The sequence below is a fragment of the Dipteris shenzhenensis genome, chromosome 13, assembly GCF_047967505.1.
Source record: "Dipteris shenzhenensis isolate YYH24624 ecotype China chromosome 13, Dip_SZ_1.0, whole genome shotgun sequence".
Lineage (NCBI taxonomy): Eukaryota > Viridiplantae > Streptophyta > Polypodiopsida > Gleicheniales > Dipteridaceae > Dipteris > Dipteris shenzhenensis.
This window is the reverse complement of record NC_141608.1, coordinates 15,806,878-15,832,620: the sequence shown is the minus strand read 5'-3', so window position 1 is coordinate 15,832,620 and position 25,743 is coordinate 15,806,878. Positions and strand designations below refer to the sequence as shown.

At 43.1% G+C, this 25,743-nt stretch overlaps 2 protein-coding genes across 7 annotated transcripts in view; both read left to right on the top strand.

Moving 5' to 3' along the window:
• LOC147895085 (uncharacterized) overlaps positions 1–25,743 on the top strand; it is a 163,196-nt gene that overhangs the window by 72,028 nt on the left and 65,425 nt on the right. For all 6 annotated transcript variants that reach the window (XM_087383901.1, XM_087383899.1, XM_087383898.1 and 3 more), the window contains 2 exons: positions 8,597–8,670; positions 22,032–22,119. In XM_087383901.1, the coding sequence (XP_087240027.1) occupies positions 8,597–8,670; positions 22,032–22,119 (162 nt within the window). The remainder of the gene's footprint in view (positions 1–8,596; positions 8,671–22,031; positions 22,120–25,743) is intronic.
• On the top strand, positions 17,444–19,200 carry LOC147895086 (uncharacterized). Its single transcript, XM_087384190.1, has 3 exons — positions 17,444–17,718; positions 18,188–18,418; positions 18,589–19,200. Exons 1-3 carry the CDS (start codon positions 17,444–17,446, stop codon positions 19,121–19,123), a joined length of 1,041 nt encoding a protein of 346 aa, XP_087240316.1. The 3' UTR covers positions 19,124–19,200.

Sequence of the window (25,743 nt, the reverse complement as noted above, 5' to 3'; positions counted from 1 at the left end):
TAATTGTTGGAATATGAAGCCAAAGTGAGTCTAAAATGAGTGTTCTAGGTAGTCTAGGTGTGGTTTTATAGTCTAGTGAGTCCTAGACATGCCACGTGTCATATTGGGAGATATCCCATAGACATTGTGACTTTCTAGAGACTAGTGGCACACTATATAGTGTTGTACTTGTCTATTGTCTATCATATCAGTCAACATCAAGCTTTATATCATGTGAGTATTTTGGTTATCATTGCCTAGCACTTGTTCTTTCATTTTCCTTTCCATTTTGCCTTTCATTATGCTTTCCATATTTCCATTCCGTTTCTAGCTAGCTACTAGGTCTCTTCATATGGTATCAGAGCTAGCTTTCCTCAAAGAATGAGGGGGTCTTAAAGCCCATCTCAGACCTATGGAGAGGCTAGCTCCTCCACTCCCTCTCCTCATGAGTTTCTCTCTACCTTAGCTCTCTTCTCCTCTCTTACTTGAGTACTCCCTCTTCCACCCAAGCCTCACCATCGAAGACCCCATCAACATCGGGTTTGTCTTCACCAACAAGCAGGCCCTTAACCTCGAGCCTCAGCAAGGAAGGTCCGCGTGGAGCTGTAGCACCCGCCATCAGAGCGCATAGGCGCCCACACTGAAGCCGTTGCATCTTGAGGACTCCTACAGCTCGTCATCTATTTGCACCACAGCCCGTTCCTTCTCCGCCATGTCACAGGGCCGCATGCCCCTAGCCCGAAACCACACACAATCTGCTCAGCTCCCCTCCACATTGCCCACGCTGCTGCTGTTGTCGACGTAGCTCCGGTTGCTAGCTACGCAGCTTTAGCTCTAGCTGCTGCTGCTGCGCACGCAGCTCCTGCTCGTTGATGACCAAACTCCAGCAAGCTTCCATTACTATAGAACCGGCCGGGCTCGCTCCAACGACCACGTAGGCTTGCTCCAACGACCACACAGGAAGCAAAAGGCTCCGTTCAACAACTGGCTTGCCACCTCCATTGCCAATGCTAACACCCATGTCGCCTTCTTTAACCTTGATGTGAGCTCTTGATATTACATAGCGGTGACTCCTTCACTTGTTGATGTAGAGTGGTCTACATCAAGCTCGAGGTAATACACTAATCAGAAAGATCACTGTATTGCTTATTCGATCGGCGGTGCCTGAGGTACTTCGCATTAATTGACTTCCCAATTGGTCGTGGTACTTGAGGCTTCTACGTCAACATTGGTGACTCTCCCTTCAGCATTTTGAGAGTCATCATGTGAGTGCTCTTTGTAGCTACCCCATGGACTTCACCAACACATATTTTGGGGCATTCCTACCTAGCGCTTCATCGACATCATCATCATCTCGCAGGGATGTGCACACATGTGCATTAGCTACTTGGAGGACATCTCTTACTCCTAAGAGATCTATTTTTATTATTCCTACAACTTGATGTATTTTGGGGTCCTCTGCCCTGGGTAGTTCCCCTAAAATGATATGTAATGAGTGTTTGGTTTTCATTGAGTCTAAAGGTCCTCTGCCTTGGATAGTCCTTCTAAAAAGATATATTGGGTTTCCTATTTTTTTGGTGTGTGGCTTCCTAACATGTCATGTTATGAAGCCAAGGGGGGGATGTATTGTGGGAGCCATATGTATTGGCTTTGATAGGTCTCGTTATCAAACCTGGCCGAGTTCCAAGATGTTGGTGCATTCCTAGACCTATGAGCTGGTCATGTAGCCATGCTATAACGTGAGCCTCTGAGCATGTTGAGTCTCAAGCCATGAGAATGCTTGGATCAACCTCTGAACACGCTCGGACTTTAGCCTCTGAGTTACATAGGGTGCACAGTTTGAGGACCATCATTGTCATGTTCTATTCTTGGTTTCATTCCAGTAGTCTCTCACCTTGCCTTCATGGGGGGGTTTTGGAATATGAAGCCAAAGTGAGTCTAAAATGAGTGTTCTAGGTGGTCTAGGTGTGGTTTTATAGTCTAGTGAGTCCTAGACATGCCATGTGTCATATTGGGAGATATCCCATAGACATTGTGACTTTCTAGAGTCTAGTGGCACACTATATAGTGTTGTACTTATCTATTGTCTATCATATCAGTCAACATCAAGCTTTATATCATGTGAGTATTTTGGTTATCATTGCCTAGCACTTGTTCTTTTATTTTCCTTTCCATTTTGCCTTTCATTATGCTTTCCCAAGTTGGGATTGCCCATGGCAACCAACCTCAATATAGTAGCAAACCCCTAATAGGACTCAAGATGCCCATTGAGTGTCATGGACACTACCTGAGCATCTGAAATAATTTCATCCACATTAATGAGCTGCTCTTTTAAATCCTTGATTTTTGTCATGTATGCATCCATGATGTCCCCGTCTTCCATTTTGATATTCTCCAATTGACTACGTAAGAAAGCAACACGTGCCTCATTGTGCAAACCTTGTAAAGATTAGCCAAGACGTGAAAAAGCAATGATAGAATGTGCTTGGGCATCTCTACCATCCCATCTGACCTGTTCGGGTGTGGGGGGAGGGGTTGGAGTAGAAGTAGAAGAGTGAGTAGATCCAGATATGGCTGTAACAGCTGCCTTAGCTGTAGCAGTATCCGGAGTGGGAGCCACAGAGGGAGGTCGAAGGTCCGATCCTGAGACTACCCCAAATTTTTTTGGCAACCAACAAATGTTTCACCATGTATGACCACATGGGATAATTGGGTCCATCGCGCTTGTCCTCAACGGAGAACATACCAATCCAATCGTTGCTTCCCATTGCAAAAATAAATCCCTGAAGGAAAAATGCGGCCTCAAGAGTAGCCTCAAGGCTTTCATTGCAAAGTAAGCTGGCTGTCCAAAAATGACAACAAATGTCAGGTTGTGACCAACCAAAAATTGACTGCTCAAACAATGAGCTAAATGCGCATGCTGTCCCAAAAAATATGACCTGCAAAACAATATCTGTCCGGTCAAAGGACCCCCCCTGCCAAAGATAGATGTCCTACAAAAATATCAGCCAGAACAAGGGGGCAAATGTCTGCAAATGTATCCAATGATCAATTGAGCTGTAAATGTCCCAGATGGAGGCTATGTGCCTCAAGTCTGATAGGACAGCAAGTCCAAATCAAGGGGCAAATGCATAATATACCCAAATTTAGCTGAATAAAGCAAATGTCACTGCAATGGACAACAAATCTGGCAAAAGCCCCAAATTCTATGAGGGCAAATATGCCAAAAATAGGGCAAATAGTGAAAAGCCCCAAATTGTGCTGCAAGTTGCAAATATGACTCAATGTGCTGCAATTCCAAGCCAATGTCAATGTTCTTGCATGCAATGTCTACCAAATGCCCAAAAATGGCCGTATCAAGCCAATCTCATTGTAAATTTCAACAAAATTGACAAAACCCCCAAAATCTGGAAGGGCAAAACTGTCAAATTTGGGGCAAATGACCAAAAGCCCCAAATTTTGCTGAAATTAAGAAAATGTGACAAAATAACCTACAAATCTAAGAGTATCCCACAATCTTCCATCAATAGATCCAAAATCCCCAATGTCGGAGTGGAAATGAAGTCAAAATAGGGCGAATACAGGCAAATTTGAGTCGAGAGGGAGAGAATCCCAGCCAAATGGTGCTAGAGTAGGTTGGAGCAAGTGGAGGAAAGCCCGAATGACCGAGAGTCCAGATCTGAGCAAACAACCTTCTATTATACTCACAAGTGCCTTGGGTTGGTTGTCAGCTTCCTTGAATATTGGTACAAGATTTAATAGTTGGTCCAATGTGATTTGCACCTTGGAGTGTAATAGCTCTCTGAAGAAATTGTCAGCCTGCTCCATGTCTATTGTATTTCGGATGGTCTTCTTCCTCTGGAGTAGAGTGTCACTATTCATATTAGAGATATCTTCTTCCTCCTCATGATGTAGTTGCTCTTTGCTACTGCATTCGGGTTGTTGGATGGTATCTGACCGTATTCCGACTAGAATTTTACTAGCTGCCTGAGGAGGATATGTTGTTGTGGTCGGGCTCTGGCTTTCTTTTGGTGCATCAAATGTGTCTTCACCGAACTGAGCTGGATCAAAATGGCAGGTAGGAGCAATGGGAGAGCACGAGGGAAGGCAGGTAGGAGCAAGAGAACCTGCTCTAATACCATTGTTTGGTACAGGAAGCAATGGAACTGGAGTGGAGTGTGGGAAGCAAACAAGAAGCTGGAGCAAAACATAGTACTGCTCAAATGGATAAGAGAAAAATACAAAGGGTGGCCTATATGGCCGCCAAGTCAACCATATGGTTGACCAAAGAAGTCAAGTCATAGAGTTGACCTAACCTACAAGGCTCATACCAAGGCTAAGTGCTAACAAAAGGCAGGTAAGGAATTCTTGTGGAGTAAACTTTATGGTTCTAGAAATATGAGAGCCAAGGTGGCTTGAGAGACTTTGATTCTCTGCATACAAGAAGGAGGGCTCAATATCATTGCTCCCCATACAAGAAGGGGGCCTCAATAACATTGCTCCCAATTCGCATGCAAGGCCTTGCTTTGCACAATTGTGGTTAGGGGCTTTGGTCAAAACTGAAGCCTTGGAAAGATTTCTTCATTCATTGCATACAATTCTGCCCCCCCTGCGTAAGTGGTGATTGGATGGACAATACCATTTGGATCTTTACCTCGGTGCATTTATGGTTCCTTCCTCCCCTCTTATGGCTACCATTCTAAAATCTTGGGGTGGCTTCAAGATTAAGCTTCAGAGAATCCCACCCTTTTCACAAGAAGAGATTGAAAGGCATCCCACTCATGTGGGGCCTGAGGTATGCATAGCTTCTCTTGGGCTCCTTAGGTTTGACGACATTGATTTTAGTCTTGCTCTTTGGATCATGTTCCCCTTTTCTGTGGATACATACCTTTCCATGCCTCACTTTTTTTGGAGATTTCAACGAGCATTTCAGCATGGCATATATGGACATTTAGGTGCACAATGGCATTTGATGGCTCCCAGGTCCACACCCTTCTCACACTTTGGCTAGTATTTGGGCGTACACTATACACACTTTGATGACCATTTGGTTGAGTATGCAATGGCCTTCTAGGGCGGCTTTGGCCAAGAGGACTATCTTCCTTAGGGAGTGCTCCACTCCCCTTTTGTCTCGGAGTCCACCCAGGTTTGAGGCTTGGAGCTTTACTTTTTCTTCTTGATGAGCAGGTTTTTTGACCCACTCAAGGTGATTTATTTTTCATGCTATGCATGATGTACTCTTCCCATGAGCTTTGCTCGTGGGGCCTTTTTCCTACCTAATAGAAGTCTTTTCATTGAAAAAAAAGGACTACTTTCTTTAATGGGGACTTGCATGTGGAAGTCCATGTGAGTCAGATTTTGATGTCTAGACAGGATGGCAAAGTTTATAGGATGCGTAAAGCTTTGTATGGTCTCAAACAAGCTCCACAGGCTTGGCATGAGAAAATACACATTGAATCCAACCAGGGTTTGAAGAATAGTCCAACTAAAATCACCCTCTATGTCAAGAGAGACAAAGGGGATTTGATCATAGTCATCCTTTATGTGGTTGATATGCTATTCATAGGCACCAATGAGAACAGAATTGCAGAAGTTAAGACTGACCTTGAAGCCTCGTTTGAGAACATAATTGCGGAAGTTAGACTGATCTTGAAACCTTGTTTGAGAACAGAATTGCAGAAGTTAAGACTGATCTTCAAGCCTCGTTTGAGATGTCAGATTTGGGATTGTTGCATGATTTCTTGGGAAGTCAGTTTATGCAGTCCAAGTATATGCAATGGCTCCACGCAGGTTCAAAATGCAGAATTGTAAGCCGATTTCAACTCCAAGTGAACCTAGGCTTAAGTTGTCTATGTATGATGGCGGTGAATCTTTTGATGCCACTCTATATAGCCAGGATGGTGTTTGCCTCATTTATAAGTGAGCAAATATATGCACAGCCCTAAGACGATGCATTGGCATGCAGTTAAAAACATTTTTAGATACTTGGAGGACACCCAATATCTTGGGTTGTTCTATGGCAAGGGGTTGCCTAAGCATAGTTACCCTGAAACACCTTTCAGGGCCCAGCCTGTCCTGAAACGCCGTCTCATAAAAGTCGCAGGCCTAAAACATCGTTTCAGGTCTGAAACGTTTCAGACCTCTGAAAGGGCTGCTTGAAATGTCTTAGCCTGGCTGAAACGGGATGAAGTGGGACTTTTCAGACAACCCCCCCCCTCCATCTTCGTTTTTCAGTTTCTACCTGTGTTTTGGCCTCCACTTTCAGCCTTGCACTCCCTCTGCTCCTTCAGCCTCATACTCTTGCTCTCCTGAGGGTTTTCCAGCCCTCCTTGAGCCCTATTTACTCCTTTGAAGTCCTTTCACTCTGGCAGGCTGCTTCAGCCCTCCATCATCCACTCCCCTTCAAATCCCAGCCTTCACTCCTTTAGCCCTCTCCTTCAGCCCTCTCTTTCAGCCCTTTTTTGAACCCCCTTGTTGACGTGGCATTTCCCTGTTTCAGCCTTCCAAAAATCCCAAAACATCTTTGTTTCCTGTTTCCCTGTTTCCATTTGCCCTAACTATGTGACCAAGTTTCATGTATTCAGTGCTTCACATTAGGTTGGTGGCTATGATACAAGTGGAAACTATTTCTTCTTGGCAGCTCATGCATATCTTGGTTGAGCAAGAAGCAGCCCATTGTGGCCACCTCTTCATGGGAGGTTAAGTACAAGGCAGCTTTAATAACAACAGTTGACTATGAATGGTTCAAGGGATTGTTGGGGGATCTTCATGGAAGTTTGTTGTCACCCACTCCGATCTTGCTCACAAACAGAGTGCTATTGCAGTAGCACAGAATCCTATATTGAGATAGTTCTATCATATGTGTGAGAGAGATTATATGTAGAGGAAATCATCTTGATCTATAGTCCTGTACATGACAATGTTGTAGATATTTTCATGTAGGCATTATCCATTAAAAAGTTTGAAGCTTTCTGCATAGCTTTAGGCTTGATTCCTTTCGGCGATTGATCTACTTTCCTATACATGTTCATATTGGCACTACAAGGTTATAATAGTTGACTGACTAAAGCATGAGCTAATAGGACTAGAATTAACTAGTACTAGCCTACTAGGCCACACCAAGGGCTAAACCTTACAAACCTCGATGGTATGGGTGTCAACTTTCTTTGGTCAAAGTCAATAATAAAAGTTCTTTTTATTTATTGAGAGAAATATAATGTTGTGACAGGTCATTGTTTGCTATTGCAGCTAAGGCACAAATGCAAAGAACCCAAAGTAATCGGACTGGATCAAATGACTGCACTAAGGCGATTGCAAATTTTTGATTCCGACTTAGTCTGCAAGAAACCTGAGTGCTAAAAAATATGCTGCCTGCACAATGCTCCAAATGAAATGACCTGCAATCAAACGGAGGCATGTGGGCCTACTACAAAAACAAAGAGAGCGAAATCCCCAATTTGCAAAGGTCAAATGTGCCAGTAAATAGGGAAAAGTAGGCCCACACTCTTTGAAGAAAAACTTGCACAGCCTTTGCAGTAAATCCAATAAAATGCAGACTTCAATCTGTTGTGCACAAAAACCCTGACTGAAGCGACACCAAGGATGAGACCTGCAGATCACATACATTAGGGTACAGCAAAGGAGTTGCACTAGACTGCAGCAATGGGCCGGCAGCTAGTAGGCTGTACCCACAGCAGATTAATAGACACTACTGACAGCATTCGTACATTCTGTATGGACTGTACTGACTTGAAAGGTCGTATGGATGTAGTTGTCTGTGTAGTAGTGAACCAGCTGGAGCTGAAGGCTGCACACAGAAAACACTGTCCACTGTTGGCAGATAGGAGCAAAGCAGTGATCAAATACTAGAAGTTGAACCAGGGTTAAAAAGTGGCGGCTGCAAGAATCTCAAAGGCCACCTCTTCTGCCGCAGCTGCAGAGGTGGCCTTTGAAGAGGTAACCAAGGGCAGAAGCACTTGACGGCTGGGCAGGAGCAAGTACCATGCTCTAATACCACTATAGGATAATGGGAGCCTAGGTGCGACAACAAGGAAGCAGTACAACAAGCAAGTCGAATTGTAGGATGTATCATAGCAAGTACTCAAGTGCAAAAAGAGTACGAATCAAGTGCAAGTAGGAGTCTATGAAGTCTTCCTTCTCATGTTATAAGAGTTTACTTCGTCAAAAATGAACTAGTAGCACTAGTCCACAAGGCCATACCAAGGGCTAAACCTAACAACGATTGCATATAAATGAGCTCACAAGAGGCATAGGAAACTTGTAAATATAGGGAACTTCTCTGTATCTAAATTGTTTGTTGGAACCACACAACGTAGTTGCTTTAAGAGGATGGTGAAAGTAGGAATATTGTTTGGACTATTTGATCCCAATGTCTGTGTCTCGTAGAACACTAAGAAAAATAAACCAGTTGCATGCCTATTTACTATGGATCTATTGACTATTGCCAATAGTGAGATGTCCCTGTTATGCCACCATTCTACTGGCAATGTAATGGTGTAGCAGATATGTATGAGCACGCTGGAAGTTTTTGAGATTAAAATACAAATTTGCTTTTAAGTTTGATGCTGAGCCTTTGGCTCTTTTGTGCTATTTCCAGGGAGGCCCCAACTTTTTATTCTGTCACAAGGGGCTAGACAGTGGAAAATATGAGGAGTGTGCTGGAGCCTATGGGTATGGTGCTTTGTCTTTTATATAATGTAATGTAAAGGCCTCTTTTTCTTTTGGTATGCTTGTCCATGTGGGTGGATAGGTGCTTCTTGTTTGGCCCATGTACAAGTAGAATGAATACAATTTGTGTTTACAATATGCTACGTAAACTAGTTAGTCAAATTCCTTTTCAAATCATTATCTTATACACTTAGAAATAAAAGAAAAGTTATCGAACTAGTGTTGGATAGGGAGATCATTTGAGAATTTTTAACAAGCATGTGAACTCGGCTGGCATATTGGAGTGTCCTTGTGGCATTCCACCTTGAAAGGGTTGTGAGTTTGTATTGTGAACAGTCCTAAGCTTTAGATAGATGGATAAATAGAGATGATATGATATGATTTTATTAATCACAATGGGATGGATCTAAAAAGTGTGTGCTTAGACCCCTAGGGTAGCTGGTACTTTTTAATGGGAGAGTAGTTCAAAAGTTATGGATGGCACTATCATACACCATAACTCCAAGTATCATACATGATACATCACATTGAGGACTCTATGCATCTTGACTAGATGATAGGGATCAAAGGTCGGCTGCCACATTGCCGAAGTAAGAAGGAAAGCATGTACTTCATCCTCATAGAAGACTTCTACATCCTTATAAAAATTGTAGTCTATGAACGCTTCATAGGTTGTTTACACATGTCCAAAGAGTTGTATTTCCATTCTATGTGCTCAAGAGGTAACAAAAACCTCTTACCCATAGAGAACTTTTGTACTTTTTTGAGGGCCCAAGGGTTCCCTTCCCTTTGAAAGAAGCCTTTTAAGGCTAACTAGTTCAAAAGGCCTGGCTTATATAGGTTCTTTTTCTATAGAACCGTCATAGATATGAGAAATTCTGATTGAGTCTTACATAGATTCTGGGGCATTCCTACGTACTTCAACTTTTAAGTCGTCTTTAAGTCTGCATGTGAAACCCTTAATCTTGTGGAACTCAATGAGGTCTTCTAACATGAGAATGGCCTCATGATACTCGGAGATGGATTGATTCAATTGGGACTTTCCCACACTTAAAGAATCCCACATCTTGTAGGACTTTTTATGTTCATTCCCTGGAATGAACTTTTTGAGAAAGCCTATCCCATTCCAACCAGGCATTGAGAACTTGCTCACTTTTGTACTCGATTCAGTTGCTTGCAGCTCAGGAGGTGTAGATTTCGACCAATGAAACTCTTGCCAGTTGCGGAGAAAGGTATAAATAATATCTTTATGTCATCACAACACATAAGTGTGCTTGCCATGAGGAAACTATTGGAATTATTATTATAATTTAGCAGTGACCAATGTAATGTAATAAGTAGGTTAGGGGCACTTTTTTCTCATTTAGAGGTTTTTCCCCCTAACCACAGTTAGCTCACTAACTACGGTTAGTGAAGGATAAGTTTTTGTCACTTAGACAAAACCTATCCCACTTCTTGTATTACTCACTTCTTCTATTGCAAGCAGTACGTTCAGCTCTCTTGCTCTCACACTCTCTTTTCTAACATTTGGTATCATAATGACCTGGCTTCTTGCAATAATGACAGATGCCCTTCTTTTTCTGCTTGTTTGTATCACCCTGTGCCCATTAAGGAGGCTGTCCAGAATCAGCTTTATGCTGATGTGTGGGCTGATTGGCATGTGGCTTATGCTGCCCTTTACCCTTGGGCTTGAACTGGAGAGCATAGCATGCTCGCCAGCCCAGATTGCCATATTTCTGCGTGTTTGTTCCTCCTGCAACAGAAGTCCTACCAACTCGTGAAAGGACAAAGGATTGCTGCCCCCCTCAATGACAAATTCAGCGAGGTGTGGAAACCGAGATAGGACTCAGGAAGAGAGTTCAAAGTGGTGGAGATCATCTCTGAATCCGGAATGACTTCATCAATGTTAAGCAATTGTTCCCTGAGATCCTGAAGCTTTGTGAGGTGAGAATTCATGGAATCTCCCTCCTCCATGTGTATGGGAAAGCTCTCGCTTCAGAAAGGAAACCCTGGCATCGTTCCTTGCTGCAAACATACTCTCAAGTATTACCCAAGCTGCCATAGATGTCTTGCATGACCGAATATGAGGTATAATGAACCTCTTGATAGAAAGAGAAATTACTGAAAGAGCTTGTGCATCTCTAGAGTCCCATCTTTTCTGCTCTGCTATGGGAGCTCTTGGAGCGGCTGCTCCAATCACCTGTGCTGTATCTGTACCTCTACCCCTGCCTCCAGTTGTAGGAGTAACAGGTATAGGCGTTGTATCTGGTCTTTCTTCATCTCCATTGACATAATCCCAAAGATTTCTGCCAACCAAGATATTGCGAACCATGAAACTCCACAAGGAGTAGTTGGTGCCGTCCAACTTATCCTCCTGTGTGAGAACCCCGAACACCTCATTTGAGTGGTTCTGAGCCATTTTCACCAGATAATCTCAGAAAAAAATACAGTAGACGGACCAAGTGAAATCCCTTCCTAGGATATAAAGTGCACAAGTAAAATCTGCAAAGAATAATATGCCCACAGTGGCAAATACTGTCACAGCCTGTCAAAGGCTCAAAATGCACCACACTGCTCTGCTCAATGCCCCAAAAATCTGTAAATAGAATCTGCAAAAAGTGGCAAAAGTCTGCAATTTGACTCATACTGAGTCCAAAACTGTTTGCAAACTTTCAAAATGCCCTTTTACCTGCAAAATTGCAACCCAAATGCAAAAGCCCCAATATCTTGTGGGAAATTGCATACAAAAGAGGGCAAATGGTCTGAAGGCCCCAAATGTTGCACAAATTGCACTCTGCCTGCAAAAGCCCCAAATTGCACTGCGAAATTGCAGTGTAATTGCAAAAGCCCCAATTTCTTGTACAACCTGCAACCCAACTGCAATGTCTGCCCACCAATACAGAATGCCCCTAAGCCAAACAATGACTATCTGCAAACAATGCCTGCCAAAAAACCAACTGCTACAATACCTGCTAGAATAAAACCTGCACAGAAGTGTACAAGGGCCTGCAAAATGTACGGAAATCCGTACTGTGTACGGATTTGCAGCAACAGTACGAATGGTGCAGTCGACTATACGGACGCCTGACAAGCTTGTATGGACAAAATGGCAACCTGTACGGACGACTGAGGACTGCTAATGCACAACTGTACGGACGATTGACAGTCCGTACGATTGTAAGGTAGATACGTGTGGCGCAAATACATGTACATATAGCAGAAGCAAGTAGTACGGGCTGCTGTTGCTATACGGAGGTACAGACGGGACATGTTTAGAATAGTACGGAAGGCAATCAGGCACCTGTAGATTTGTACGGCGTAGCCTTGTACAGCGCTGAAGCTGATGCATCAGGTCCACATTGCCATGACGGAGGAGATGTTGCAGCCAACTTGGTTGAAGAGCACTATGCCTTTTTGTCTTGCACTTCAGATTATTCAGTGGGTAGTTCAAATACTACAGCCACTAATCATGATGACCCATATGCTTTTTTGACTTGCAGTTACGATCCTTCAAAGGATGAATGCTCTTTCAGTGTTGATGAAACACTACATACTTGGTATTTTGATAGTGGTGCTTCAAAGCACACCACTTCCAAGAAAAATCTATTTGTAACTCTGCATTCTTCACCCACCAAGAAGAAGGTAACTCGTGTAAATAATTATTCTTATTCAGTGTGTGGAGTGGGAGACATTATTCTCACATGCACTGATGGCACAGATTTCAGAATTTCAGATGTACTCTATGTGCCAGGTTTAAAGAAGAATTTGCTTTCAGTGTCCCCACTCAATAGAGGAGGATTTCAGGTTGTTTTTTACGATGACAAGTGTGTAGTCAGAGACAAAGAAAATGAATATGCTTTGAGGTTGTCTGGCACTTTGTATCGGGGTATTTTTCAGCTTGATCTATATGAAAAAAGATCCCATCTTGCATTATCAATTAGCACTCCCACTGCTGCGATGCAGAATGCGGAGTTATGTCATGCCAGGTATGGGCACATGAGCGATGGCAGCTTAATGACACTTCAGAGGCATGATATGATTGATGCATTACCTCCTTTGGAGTCGCCTTCTCCTCATGCATGTGAAGGTTGCATTCTTGGCAAAATGCATAGGCTTCCCTTCAAGAAGGATGGTGCAGTGAAAGCTTATTGACAGTGATGTCTGCGGTCCCATGAGGACACGTGCTTTTGGGGGTTATCTCTATTTTGTTACATTCATAGATGACTTTACCAACTACACTTGGGTCTATGGTCTCAAGGCAAAATCAAAAGTGTTTATGCATTTCAAACACTTTGTGGCTATGGTTGAGAATGAGACAGGACTCAAGGTGCACACACTTCACACAGATCGAGGGGGGGAATATATGTCTCATGAATTTGAGACATTTTTGAAAGAAAAGGCATTATGCATTAGCTTATAGTGAGGCTTACACCTCAACAGAATGACAAAACTGAGCGAAAGAATCACACCGCCATGGATAGATGCATGCTCACAAGTAAAAAGTTGCCTCACAGGTTTTGGCTGGAAGGCCTCATGTGTGCCAACTATATTTTAAATCGGGCTCCTACAAAGGCTTTAAAGACAATCACTCCCTATGAGGCATGGCATCTGAGAAAGCCTTCAGTGGACCATTTCAGAGTTTTTGGCTGTGTGGCATATGCCCATGTGCCTGTGGAGTTCAGACACAAGTTGTCAGATAACGCACTAAAATATTTTGTGGGATATAGTTCACAAAGCAAAGGCTATCGTCTCTACAATCGTGCTACACGCAAGATTTTTGTTAGTAGAGATGTCATATTCTCTAAAAATTATGCACATACAAATGCTGAATTTCAGATTCCGGCCTCTTCAAATGATGTGTTTGAGGGGATGCTTCCTATAGTATTTGGTTCCCCCGCTGAAACTCGGAATTTACAGCAACCTCCGCCAGCTCCACAAGTACAACTTCAGCCCCCAGCTGAATTCGTACAACCTCCAGGTGTGGATGAAGCCGTCAAGAGATACACGCAGCCAAAACAGTCCCGCATTGGTTGCTTCAGACTCTCAGGGAGAGTAGGCTTGAAGCTCCATTGCCTGGCAGAACTCGTAGTGCAGTAAGGCACATGGAGGGAGCTCATTCAGTTGAATTAGCTTATGCAAGTACTCTTCTTGATGAGGAGGAGCTTGAGACATTTGAAGAAGCAAAAGATAATGTGCATTGGATGAATGCCATGCACAATGAGTTGCAGTCCATTCATAAAAATCAGACTTGGGATGTTGTGGATTTGCCACCAGGTAAGAATGCCATAGGTACACGGTGGGTTTTCAAAGTCAAAAGAAAGCCAAATGGGTCCATTGATCGGTACAAGGCAAGGCACATACAAATGCTGAATTTCAGATTCCGGCCTCTTCAAATGATGTGTTTGAGGGGATGCTTCCTATAGTATTTGGTTCCCCTGCTGAAACTCAGAATTTACAGCAACCTCCGCCAGCTCCACAAGTACAACTTCAGCCCCCAGCTGAATTCGTACAACCTCCAGGTGTGGATGAAGCCGTCAAGAGATACACGCAGCCAAAACAGTCCCGCATTGGTTGCTTCAGACTCTCAGGGAGAGTAGGCTTGAAGCTCCATTGCCTGGCAGAACTCGTAGTGCAGTAAGGCACATGGAGGGAGCTCATTCAGTTGAATCAGCTTATGCAAGTACTCTTCTTGATGAGGAGGAGCTTGAGACATTTGAAGAAGCAAAAGATAATGTGCATTGGATGAATGCCATGCACAATGAGTTGCAGTCCATTTATAAAAATCAGACTTGGGATGTTGTGGATTTGCCACCAGGTAAGAATGCCATAGGTACACGGTGGGTTTTCAAAGTCAAAAGAAAGCCAGATGGGTCCATTGATCGGTACAAGGCAAGGCTGGTTGCAAAAGGATATGCTCAGATAAAAGGCATAGATTATGAGGAGACTTTTGCTCCTACATCCAGGATGACAACCATCAGGTCAGTTATAGCCATGGCTGCAAATTTTGAATGGAATGTTCATCAGTTGGACATTAAAACAGCTTTCCTTAATGGAGACTTGTTGGAAGAGGTTTATGTCAAACAACCTCTGGGCTTTGAAATTTCAGGAAATGCACTTCAGGTATGCAAGCTGAATAAAGCTTTGTATGGGCTGAAACAAGCCCCACGTGCATGGTATGCCAAAATTGATGCCTTTCTGACCAGCAAGGGGTTGCACAATAGTCCAACTAAGAGCACCCTCTACATCAAGAAGCATGGGGGGGATATTTTGGTCATCATTCTTTGTGTAGATGACATGCTGCTCACCGGAGCAAATGAGGAAGTAATTGTAGATTTCAAGGCCCAATTGAAAGCTACATTTGATATGTCAGACTTGGGCTTGTTACATTTCTTTTTGGGGATCCAGTTTATTCAAGAGAAACATGGCATTATTATGTCTCAGTCCAAGTATGTTCAAAAGCTCTTGGACAGATTCAACATGCATGATTGCAAGCCTATTTCCACTCCCATGGAGCCGGGGCTGAAGCTTACAATGCATGATGCGGGCATAGTCACATGAAAACGCGTTTCGTCCTGTCGAAACAGGGCGAAACGTTTCGTGCCGAAACGTTTCGAAACAATTCGAAACGCTCCCAACGAAACGCGTGTTTCGCCCAAATCTCAAAATGGCGATTTCGCCCGTTTTTTTATTTCTGCCCTTCGCGAATCGATTGCGATCCTCCCGCCTGAATTTGTTGCTAGTCCGCTGCCCGCTTCTGCTCCCTATGCTACCTACGGTGAGCGCTCATGTGAGCTTGTAGCTCGTGACGCTGCTCCATTCGGCGTTGACCTGCAGCCCAGCACTACCGCTGCTCCTTTGACTTGCAGGCTGCTTGCAAGGCTCAAGCTAGCTGTTGCTAGCTACCACTATCACAAGGCCTGCAATCGACTCCCACGCTCTGACGCCATCAACGATCTACAAGCTGCAATCGAGATTCATCATTCGACTCCTACCGGTGACCGTCCACGCCTAGGGCCTGCAGCCTGCTGCCATCGACAGTCCTGCCCACCATCCCCTTTGTTGCTGCTGTTTTTTGGTTCTGCTCAAGGAGCAGCACCTGGATCAAGGAGCAACAGCCCAATTTGCCCCAATTCTCTGTTTCTTCCCAAATTTCAAGGCCTTCTCCATCATGCCTCCTCGCAAGTCTCCCACTCAGCGTGATGTTTGGCAAGATTCAGTTCTCATTAGCAAATATGGTACTTCTGGCACAAAATGTGTGGTTTGCAAGTATTGTGGGGAAACAATTCGAGGAGCATCAAACCGGGTGAAGGCACATTACATTTGGGAGAGAGCTCAAGGAACACATGGCTGCACTCATGTTCCAGAAGGTATTTTTTTGGCCCATGGTGGATTGCCATCAAAGTTTGAAGAGGTCCGGTCATTGCTCCTTCTACCTTTGCCTTCGGAGATAATTGATGGGAAGGTGCAAGAAGCCAAGGAAAGTGAAGCGCTAAAAAGAGGGGCCTCTACTTCAACAAGAACCTCAGTTCAAGTGTCTTCTCAAAGTAATACTGGGGCTTCTTCCCAAGTTCATATCACCCCGGAGTCTTCTAACATTGGTGAGTCTTTACCCAATGTCAATGCAGATGAAGCTCCCTCGAATGTTGTGGCTTCTCCACATTCATCAAGCTTTGTTAGTGTTGCTGTGGGTCATGAGAGGATCCCAACATCCTCCCATATTCATCTCAAGGCTGCAACAACAAGAAAGAGGGGAAGAGACCTGCCAAGGCGCCAAATCACCCTTGATGCTAGCTTTGCTCCAAAGTTGAAGCAAGAGGCTCAAATAGCTGAGCATCGTTTCTTCTATCAATGCAACCTTGCTTTCAACATAGCTCGATGTCCAGCATACCAAAAGTTCCATCGTGCACTTGTGGCAGCAGCCGCAGCAGGAGCTACAGGTCTACAACCAGCAAATTGTGAGTCCTTGAGAACTACACACTTGACAAACCAAGTGAGGCAGATTCAAGAGGAGCTTGTGGGTTTGAGAGCTTGTTGGGAGCGATATGGTTGTAGCATCGTGTCAGATGGATGGAGTGACACTGTAAGTTATAAGTACAACCCTTCACTCTTGACTCTTGAGTCTTGACTCTTTGGTAAGATTTGTGGTGGCTGATTTTAGTATTAACAACAAATGTATGATTTACTTATGGATCTTGATTCTTGTGACTTGGCAATGTGGCCAGCGGCGGCGCCACATGATAAATATCTTGGTCTCATCTTGTGCTGGCACTACATTACTTCGTGTAGTTGATGCCTCCACCCCTGGCTTGAGTATCACTGGGGAATGGATTTATGGACACATTAAAAATGCCATTGAGGAGGTTGGGCCAGAAAATGTGGTCCAAATTATTACTGACAATGGCTCCAATTGTGCCAAGATGGGAGAATTGGTTGAGAGAGATTATAAAAGCATTGTTTGGACTCCATGTGCTTCTCACTCGATGGACTTGATGATGGAGGACATTGCCAAGTTGGATTGGGTGCAATCTACTCTTAATAAAGCAAGCCAAATCATCAAGTTCATAACAAGAAAGAGCATTGCATTAGCTCTTTTCAGAGCAGTATGCAAGTATGATCTTGTGAAGCCATCTAAGACAAGATTTGGCTATCTCTTTCTTGTTCTTCAAAGGTAAGTCAACATCCTTTTTTAGCTAGCAATTGAGAGTTAATTTCAATTTTCAATTCTTAATACTTATGTATTCAAATTTTGATTCTTAACTTGTCCTAAACTTGTAGGATGACACAAACGAAAGATGCGCTTAGGCGTCTCGTTTGTAGTGAAGAGTGGGAAGCTTGGAGAGGAAGCCGCAAAGCAGAGGCATGTACAATCACTTCATACATCTTGGACAGTATGTTTTGGGAAGAAGCTGCAGCCATAAAGGCTGCCATTGCACCTTTGTACTTCATTTTAAGATTATTTGACCATGAGGGAAGTACAATGAGTCATCTTTATCACTACATGCAAATGCTTAAAGAGAGTATGCTCAATTGTAGATCTCTCTCAAGTCATAGGTATGCAAACTCTTTAGTGATTCTATCATGACTCATGAGCTACTACATAGAATTTAGAGAATGTTTATTTATACATAGTATTGAAATTTAATATATTGCAATTTACAGGGTGGATGATCTTCGTGCCATATGGACAAAAAGATGGAACTGGTTTCATAAACCAATCCATATTGTTTCCTACATGGTGCATCCATTGTACAAGCAGGAAAGTCATTGGTCCGATATTGTTCTTATGAATGGATGGACATCCTATGTGGATACAGTTATCCCCTCTGAAGAGCAAGGAATGTGAGTACTAACTTCTAAGTATCTTGATTCTTAATTCTAGACTCTAGTATATTGTACGATCAATTAGCTTTTACTTGCAACCTCTTTTGACTCTGGCATGCATGCCTTTAAAGTCTACTTCATGAATCATTATCCTAATTCCTATCTAACACTAAAGCAATGTCCATGACTCAACTTATAGGATTGAAAGAGAGTCTGTCGTCTATGTTCATGACCGTAGCCAATTCAGGCGAGATGTGGCTATGAGTCTAGAGCAAAGGAAATTTGCTGTATCATGGTGGGAGATAAATGGGCGACTTACTCCCACTTTGCAAAGATTAGCTCTTCGAGTTTTATCACAGGATTGTACTAGTGGATCAGCTGAGCGCATATGGAGCATATGTACGGACATCCATACTAAGAAAAGAAATAGGTAATCCAACTTATAAGTTATGAATGGTTGGATGCATTTCTTGAGTCTTGAGTCTTCTCCAATTTTACGAATCATGACTACTTAGAATCTAGATTCTAGATGCATTTTCAATCTTGTTTTAGTTCAAAATATTTACGTTTTATGTGATGTAATCATGTATCATGTTACAGATTGAGCACATCACAGCTTGATAGGTTGGTCTATGTAAATGCCAACCTTCGTCTCTTGGAGCGGTTCAAAGACAAAGAAAGTACCAGTGGGGCTGAAGGGGCTGAAGTGTTACATTGGAAGGTGAAAGAGGTTGATCCTGAAGTTCTAAGAAAGCTTGAGCAAGGCTTGGCTCGAGGGGAGAATATTGATATATCATTCATCCAAAGGCGCAGCGATGAGGATATAGCATATGATTTCCTTCGAGAGGATGAGGCACGCTTTCGACGTGTCACACGTTCGCAATCAAGGGTTATTGCACAAGCATCTACTAGTGCACCACCCTTGATTGCAAGCATTGGCACTTCATCTTCACCACGCTGTTATAGACGCCGACGAGATCGTGGTCGTACCCTTGCTACTAGTGGTCATAGTAGTGATTCCTTTGAGGAGATGGTAGCAAGGGTAGAGGAGGAAGAGAGTTCCGATGGCACAGAATCCACAGATGAAGATGCAGATAGTGATAGTGAACTTGGTAGAGAGAGTAGTGAGCACTGAGTAGTTTCAAATTATGATTTGTTATCACTCATGCTACTCATTTTTGGAACTTTGAAGTTTGAGCTTACAACTCGTCACTTTGGGAACTTATTATTTCATATGTCTATTTTGGGAACTTATATTTACTTGACATTTTGGAAAGTAATGACTCATATATCTAGATTCAAATTTCAATGAATCAATGATGTTCATATCTCTAGAGTCTAGATGCTAGCATCCAATGTCCAATGTCAATATGCTTTTAAGTTTTGACTCCATAAATATTAATTGGTCTAAATTTGAAACTTGAGAAAGGAGACTTGAATTCTGATTCCTGAATGTGTTTGTGTTTTGGATTACCTAGAGGCTAGACATTGGGTGTCTTGACTAAGGACTTGTCACTTGACACTTGTATTTCTCTTTGTTCACTCTAAACTTGAATATAACATGTCTTATCTGCCCCTATCCTTGTATATATCAAGTATCATTTCGAAACCTATCCGTTTCGTCCGATGATTCGAAACGAAACGAAACAAAACCTGTCGAAACCTCGAAACAACGAAACGGACGAAACGTTTCTTGTGACTATGGATGCGGGTGAATCAATCGATGTCACACTCTATAGTCAAGCTGTTGGATGCCTCATTTATCTCTGCAATACACGACCTGATATTCAGTTTTCAGTTTCTCAAGTGAGCAGGTATATGCACAGCCCAAAGATTATGCATTGGCAGGCTGTAAAACGCATCTTCCGTTACTTGCAAGGTACAAAGTCTTTTGGCTTAATGTTTCCCAGGGGGGTGACTTGCAGATGCATGCTTACAGTGACTCAAATTGGGCTGGAGACTATGATACTAGGCAGTCCACCAGTGGGAATTGTTTCTTTCTAGGACATGCTTGCATTTCTTGGTTGAGCAAGAAACAGTCTATAGTGGCTACCTCCTCATGTGAAGCTGAGTACAGGGCAGCTTTCACAGCGATAGTTGAATGTGTTTGGCTGCGTCGTTTGTTTGCTGATCTTTATCTTTCATTGGAGGGTCTTTCTCCGATTCTCACTGATAGTCAGAGTGCTGTAGCAGTGGCAAAGAATCCTGTGTTTCATGCTCGCACGAAGCATATTGAGGTTCACTATCACTATGTCAAAGAGAAGTTGCATGCAGGAGAGATCAGTATGATCTATGTGTCAACACATGACAATGTTGCAGACATCTTCACCAAAGCACTTCCACGTGAAAAGTTCGCAGTGCCCTGAACTTATCTCCTTTTGGTGATTGATCATTTCCTTGTACATGACATTGGCGCTGCAAGGGGGTGTTAGAATTATTATTATAATTTAGTAGTGACCAATGTAATGTAATAAGTAGGTTAGGGGCACTTTTCCCTCATTTAGAGGTTTTTCCCCCTAACCACAGTTAGTTCACTAACTACGGTTAGTGAAGGATAAGGTTTTGTCACTTAGACAAAACCTATCCCACTTCTTGTATTACTCACTTCTTCCATTGCAAGCACTACGTTCAGCTCTCTTGCTCTCACACTCTCTTTTCTAACAAAAACACATGCACACTAATAGGTGCAGATGTTATTATATTCCTATGTTGAATTTCCATTCTCACTTGAGCTTCAAAAAGTTATTATGCAATGGAGTCAAACTTTAACTGATTCTTCTAAACTAGAGACTTTCTTTTCTAGGGACGCTGTTTAAGCTGAGATTCATTATAAGGAATACCATACATGTCAGCATCAATTTCAGTTTCGCCATCAACCGGCTCAAGAATATGAGCTGGAGAAGCACCATAGATATATTTCCTTTTGCATCTTACAAATTTGTGTTGCTTCTAATACTATCCAAAGCAGCTTACAAACGATCCCTAAGCAACAGTGCCAACTCTATGGTCTCACCGAATGGAGAAGTACGTAGTTTTCCTTTATTGAGGTAAGCTAGACAGGGCTGCCCACTAGCACCCATCCTCTTTGCAATAGCCAGTGATCCCCTAGAGGGGCCTTAAAGCATTGCTGAACAGGAGGGAAAAGTAGAAGGGAGAAGGCTGCCTTCTGGGAAGCAACCCATAGCACAGATTTTCGCATATGACTCTTATTTTTTCTCTTTTGCAGACCAGGATAAGGTAAGGCGAATTTCCAAGAAGTTTGCAGGGCCTCTGTAATATCAGTAAATCCAGCACTCTGTGGCTGTCAAACCCCAATCAGATCTGGGAAATATACCACCTGGGGTGGTTTTCAGACACCTGGCTTGCACTTCAGAATATGTGGGAGGTCAATTACCCCCCAAGATCAGGATACTAACCTGGAAGTCTATCTGTCAAGCATGGCAGGGTTTGCAGGTAGGCTGATGTCTCCCCTTTATGTCCTACATATGGCATTCAATGTGAATCTAAATCCAACTGTTGTGGCAATGCCGCATAGTCAAGTGACTTTGGTGCAAAGTCTTTCCTGGACAGCTTCTGTTTTCCTCCTGACACAGCAGTGCTATGGCCAGCAGTTAGAGGTGCTACCCTATGGTGGGTGGGGCAGGGGAGAAACGCTAAGCATTCAAGAAACCTGGACCTAGCCTGTTATGTTTTGAGCAGGCTGCTTTAATAGATTGAGCTGGGGTAAACTCCTCTTGTAAATCTCCATTCCACATATAATACAGTCTTCTATCTGAATAAGAAAAGAAAAGAGGTACTGTATTTTGCCATCCTGGGCTTTTTGCAATCATGCCTTTTTTTCATAACAAAAGGAGAATTTTTGATTCGCGTAGCTAGTTTAACGAGAACTTGGAATGCTTAATGCTTTGAAAGTTTAGAGTTTGAACTAGAACAGTACATGAACTGGGCTGAACAAAATTGCTGGATTGCAGGTTTTTTGAGGTCATGGTTTGCATTGAGACTTATATGGGTTGCTTAATGATGGTCCACATACAATGATGCAGCTTGATGGATTCCATGGAGAACTGTCGAGGCATTGCTGTGGTGGATGTTGAAGATGGAGACTTTGGGCTTGTGTGTGGAAACTGGCAGGTTTGTAACTATCTCATATGTATCTTTATATATTTGTCACAAGATATCAAAGAATATGCAGACATGCACATTGATTTGAGAATACTGTTTGCTTTTTTCTCCCTAGGCTTCTGCATCCTTTTCCAAAATTTCCAGGAGCCCTCTCCTCGCCTGTCCATTCTTGCTCTTTGTGTCCTCTGTTTTGGGTCATTTTACTGCTTCGAGCACAAACAACCTCCCCTCTTTCTTTTCTTTCCCTTCCTGCTTCCCTCATGTAAGTGTTGTGTTTATGTCTTCTCCCAAATGCATAAAGGGATAATCGTACCATTATTTTTATAGACAGGGTACTATGGGTGCGCAAAGTGGCAACCTGCCATATATACCTGCTCTTCTCTATTCTTAATTTCCATCCACACGCATTGCTTGTTGGATCTGTTCTTACAACCTTTACTGCATTATCCCAGCCTTCCTTGACATGTATGAAATTCCACTAAACACTCTTCCTTCTATGTACTCTTTGCTGTTCAAGCGTGCTCTATGGACTTACGGTCCCATTTGTGGTTGCGGTGTCTCTGGAACATATCTGAGATTTGCTGCTTGCATCCTCTGCTCCTCTCTGCAGGATGCACTCGTGGGCGGCGTGAGGCAGCCCATATATACCTGCTCTTCTCTATTCTTAATTTCCATCCACACGCATTGCTTGTTGGATCTGTTCTTACAACCTTTACTGCATTATCCCAGCCTTCCTTGACATGTATGCAATTCCATTAAACACTCTTCCTTCTATGTACTCTTTGCTGTTCAAGTGTGCTCTATGGACCTACGGTCCCATTTGTGGTTGCGGTATCTCTGGAACATATCTGAGATTTGCTGCTTGCATCCTCTGCTCCTCTCTGCAGGATGCACTTGTGGGCGGCGTGAGGCAGCTTGATGTCAGGATGCGGCAATGATGGTACCTCAGATGGGGCAGGTGCTTGCTGGGTTTGCGTCCAGTCTCCCTCTGACCTAGCATGCCTGAATATCAGGGTCTTATTCCATCATCTCCAATCCACTTCTTCTCTGAAAAGAGGAAGAAGACTGTGATCTCTTGTTGTCTGGGACTGGCCGCATGGTGAGTCTCATAAGTCCATACCTAAATAGGGTGATATCGGGTATGAAGAGTGTAGTCAATGACTCAGCTCATATCTGTGTATTAATGGGTGAAAGGCCTTGGTATCTCCCTTGGATCTAATAGTACCTGGGGCATAGCATCAGGACATGCTCTTGGGTCTCTGCCTCGTGTGTATCGCCAAGGCTGCAAAGGCTCAAATCTCAGTAGTGTGTTGTTGCTGCAATCTCAACTTTCTCGATTCGGAATCTATGAGATGAGGTCTTGAGCTGGCCTATGGTGATTTCTTCTGCATGGCGGAGATGAACTTGTGAGTATCCTAGTCCCTAAAAGGGCCTAGATGGAACGACCGTCACTCAAGTCTGCTCAGTCTGTCTAGGTCCCTCCATCCTACTCTGTAGTTTCCCGGAGGTGGGCTGTAAGTGCTACCGTCAATCCAATGGTATGTCTTGTATGTCGAATAGAGATGAGATGTCTGTAATCCTCATGTGAGTGTCCACCTAGGGTCGAATATGTCGAGTCGTGCGCTCTGGGTCTTTACTACGTCTGGTCCACAATTATCCTTCACTTGTCTCACCGGCACCATCTAGATAGGGAATTAGGGACAAACCCTAACCCTAAACCTAAGGGATTTTCATGTATATATTCATGTTTATGTTCAATATAACATAGTGTACAAGTAGCTATATCGTGTGCACTCCTCTCTCTCTCTCTCACACACACACACACACTCTTTTTTGTGAAACCAGTAACTATAAAATTAACATGAAATCAATGTACATGACATTAGACTCCAAAAGAGAGCCCAATGGAAGAACTCAAAAACAGTGAGAAAACACTTCAAGGCTAGTAGCATCCAAGTCCCTTGCAGCATAACTATCATATAAAGATTGCTTGAGGGACATTCTGAAGAAAGCATATGCCTGAGGAAACTGTTGTCCCATCCTAAAATGCAATCTCTATGTCCAAATAGTCCATAGTACCCAAAAACGAGCCCAGTGAAAGAAAAGGAGGAATGGAGACATCTGAGATGAGAAGCATCCAAACATCCAGAATAGTTTCCCGAATCTGATAGAGGGAAACCGAAGCTGCAGCAAATGAGAGACATGAGTGATCAATATCCGAGAGTGCGGGCAAGACCATAACAAATGGGGAATTGTCTCACGGTGATGAGAGCAATGGGGGCAGGAAGAGGAAGCAATACGACGTGCTTCCAATTTCACCCCAATGGAAAAAGTTCCCACTATACATCTCCAAAAGAAAAGCCTCTGTTTCAATGGCACTTTAGCTTTCCAAATTTTTTTGAGTTTTGATTGCCACCAAGATAAAGGCCTATCCAAATTCCAAAGAGTGTTGGCATGCTTATCAATCCATGGCGGTGGAAGAAGAAATTTGTAGACCATCGAGGATGTCATATTGTGCATTGAAAGTGAACAGGTAGTAGGAGACAAGGAAGTCAGATTCCAGTCCAGTAATCTGTCCTGTACAAATAGCGGAGGAACAGGAACAAATGGCTGCAACATAGTTGTAAGTATTCTCCAAATGGGCCTATGATGCAGACCCAAGGGGAATGTCCTGCAAGCTTGTGGAAATCAAAGCACATAACCATGTTGATCCACCACATCTCCGACAAATCTTATGCCCAATTTCATAAGATTATATGCTTTAATAGGTGCCTGTAAAGCAAGAGGCGATTCAAACACCTTGCTCTAATGGATGCTTTCCAAACGAAGAGAATTACCATGATGGGAGGAAGCACGTGACCATTTAGCGTAAGAGAGAATTCTCTTGCAATCATGAATAAAAGCAGTAGAAACAGGACAGCCATGAATTTTCCCTTGAAATGTGGTCATGACTGCTTCCCAGTGATGTGTAATCCAATGCCCATATGCGTGGGACTTCATGTTTCCACACATAGCTGCTAACATAATAGCCCATGGCTGTTTTTGCTGAAAAAAATCAGCAATCATAGTGCTCTTTCTTGCCAACATATGAAACTGAAAATTGAGAATATTCAGTCCCCCATGAGTCTTAGGAGAACAAATAGACTACATGGGAAGTAGTCGCAAAGCCTTTTTGTGAGATTTTCTTTTCCAAAATATCTCCATAGCCTGGGACATATAGGAAGCCAAATGCTTAAAAGACCAATGAAGAAGAGGCAAATAAAATTGCACATATGCCATAATGATACACTGTACTATCCGAAGTCGAACATGTAGAGGCCAAGTTGACAAGTGCCAGTATTCCAGCTTCCTGTTAATCTTTTGAAGCACCCATTTAAGCTGTTGTTGAGGGGTAATATTCCAGCCAATGGGATACCCTAAATGCCTCACAATGGTATGGGAAGAAATAATGTGGCCTGGCTAGAGAAGTGCATGCCAATCAACTTCTTTTAATGCTAGAAGATTCGATTTCTGAAAGTTGATATGCAGTCCAACAGCTATGCCAAAATCATTCAAAGTATGCATCAAATGAGAAAGGTCACGTTGAGAATTCCTGGGCATGAAATATGAATCATCAGCATATGCCTGTGCAAG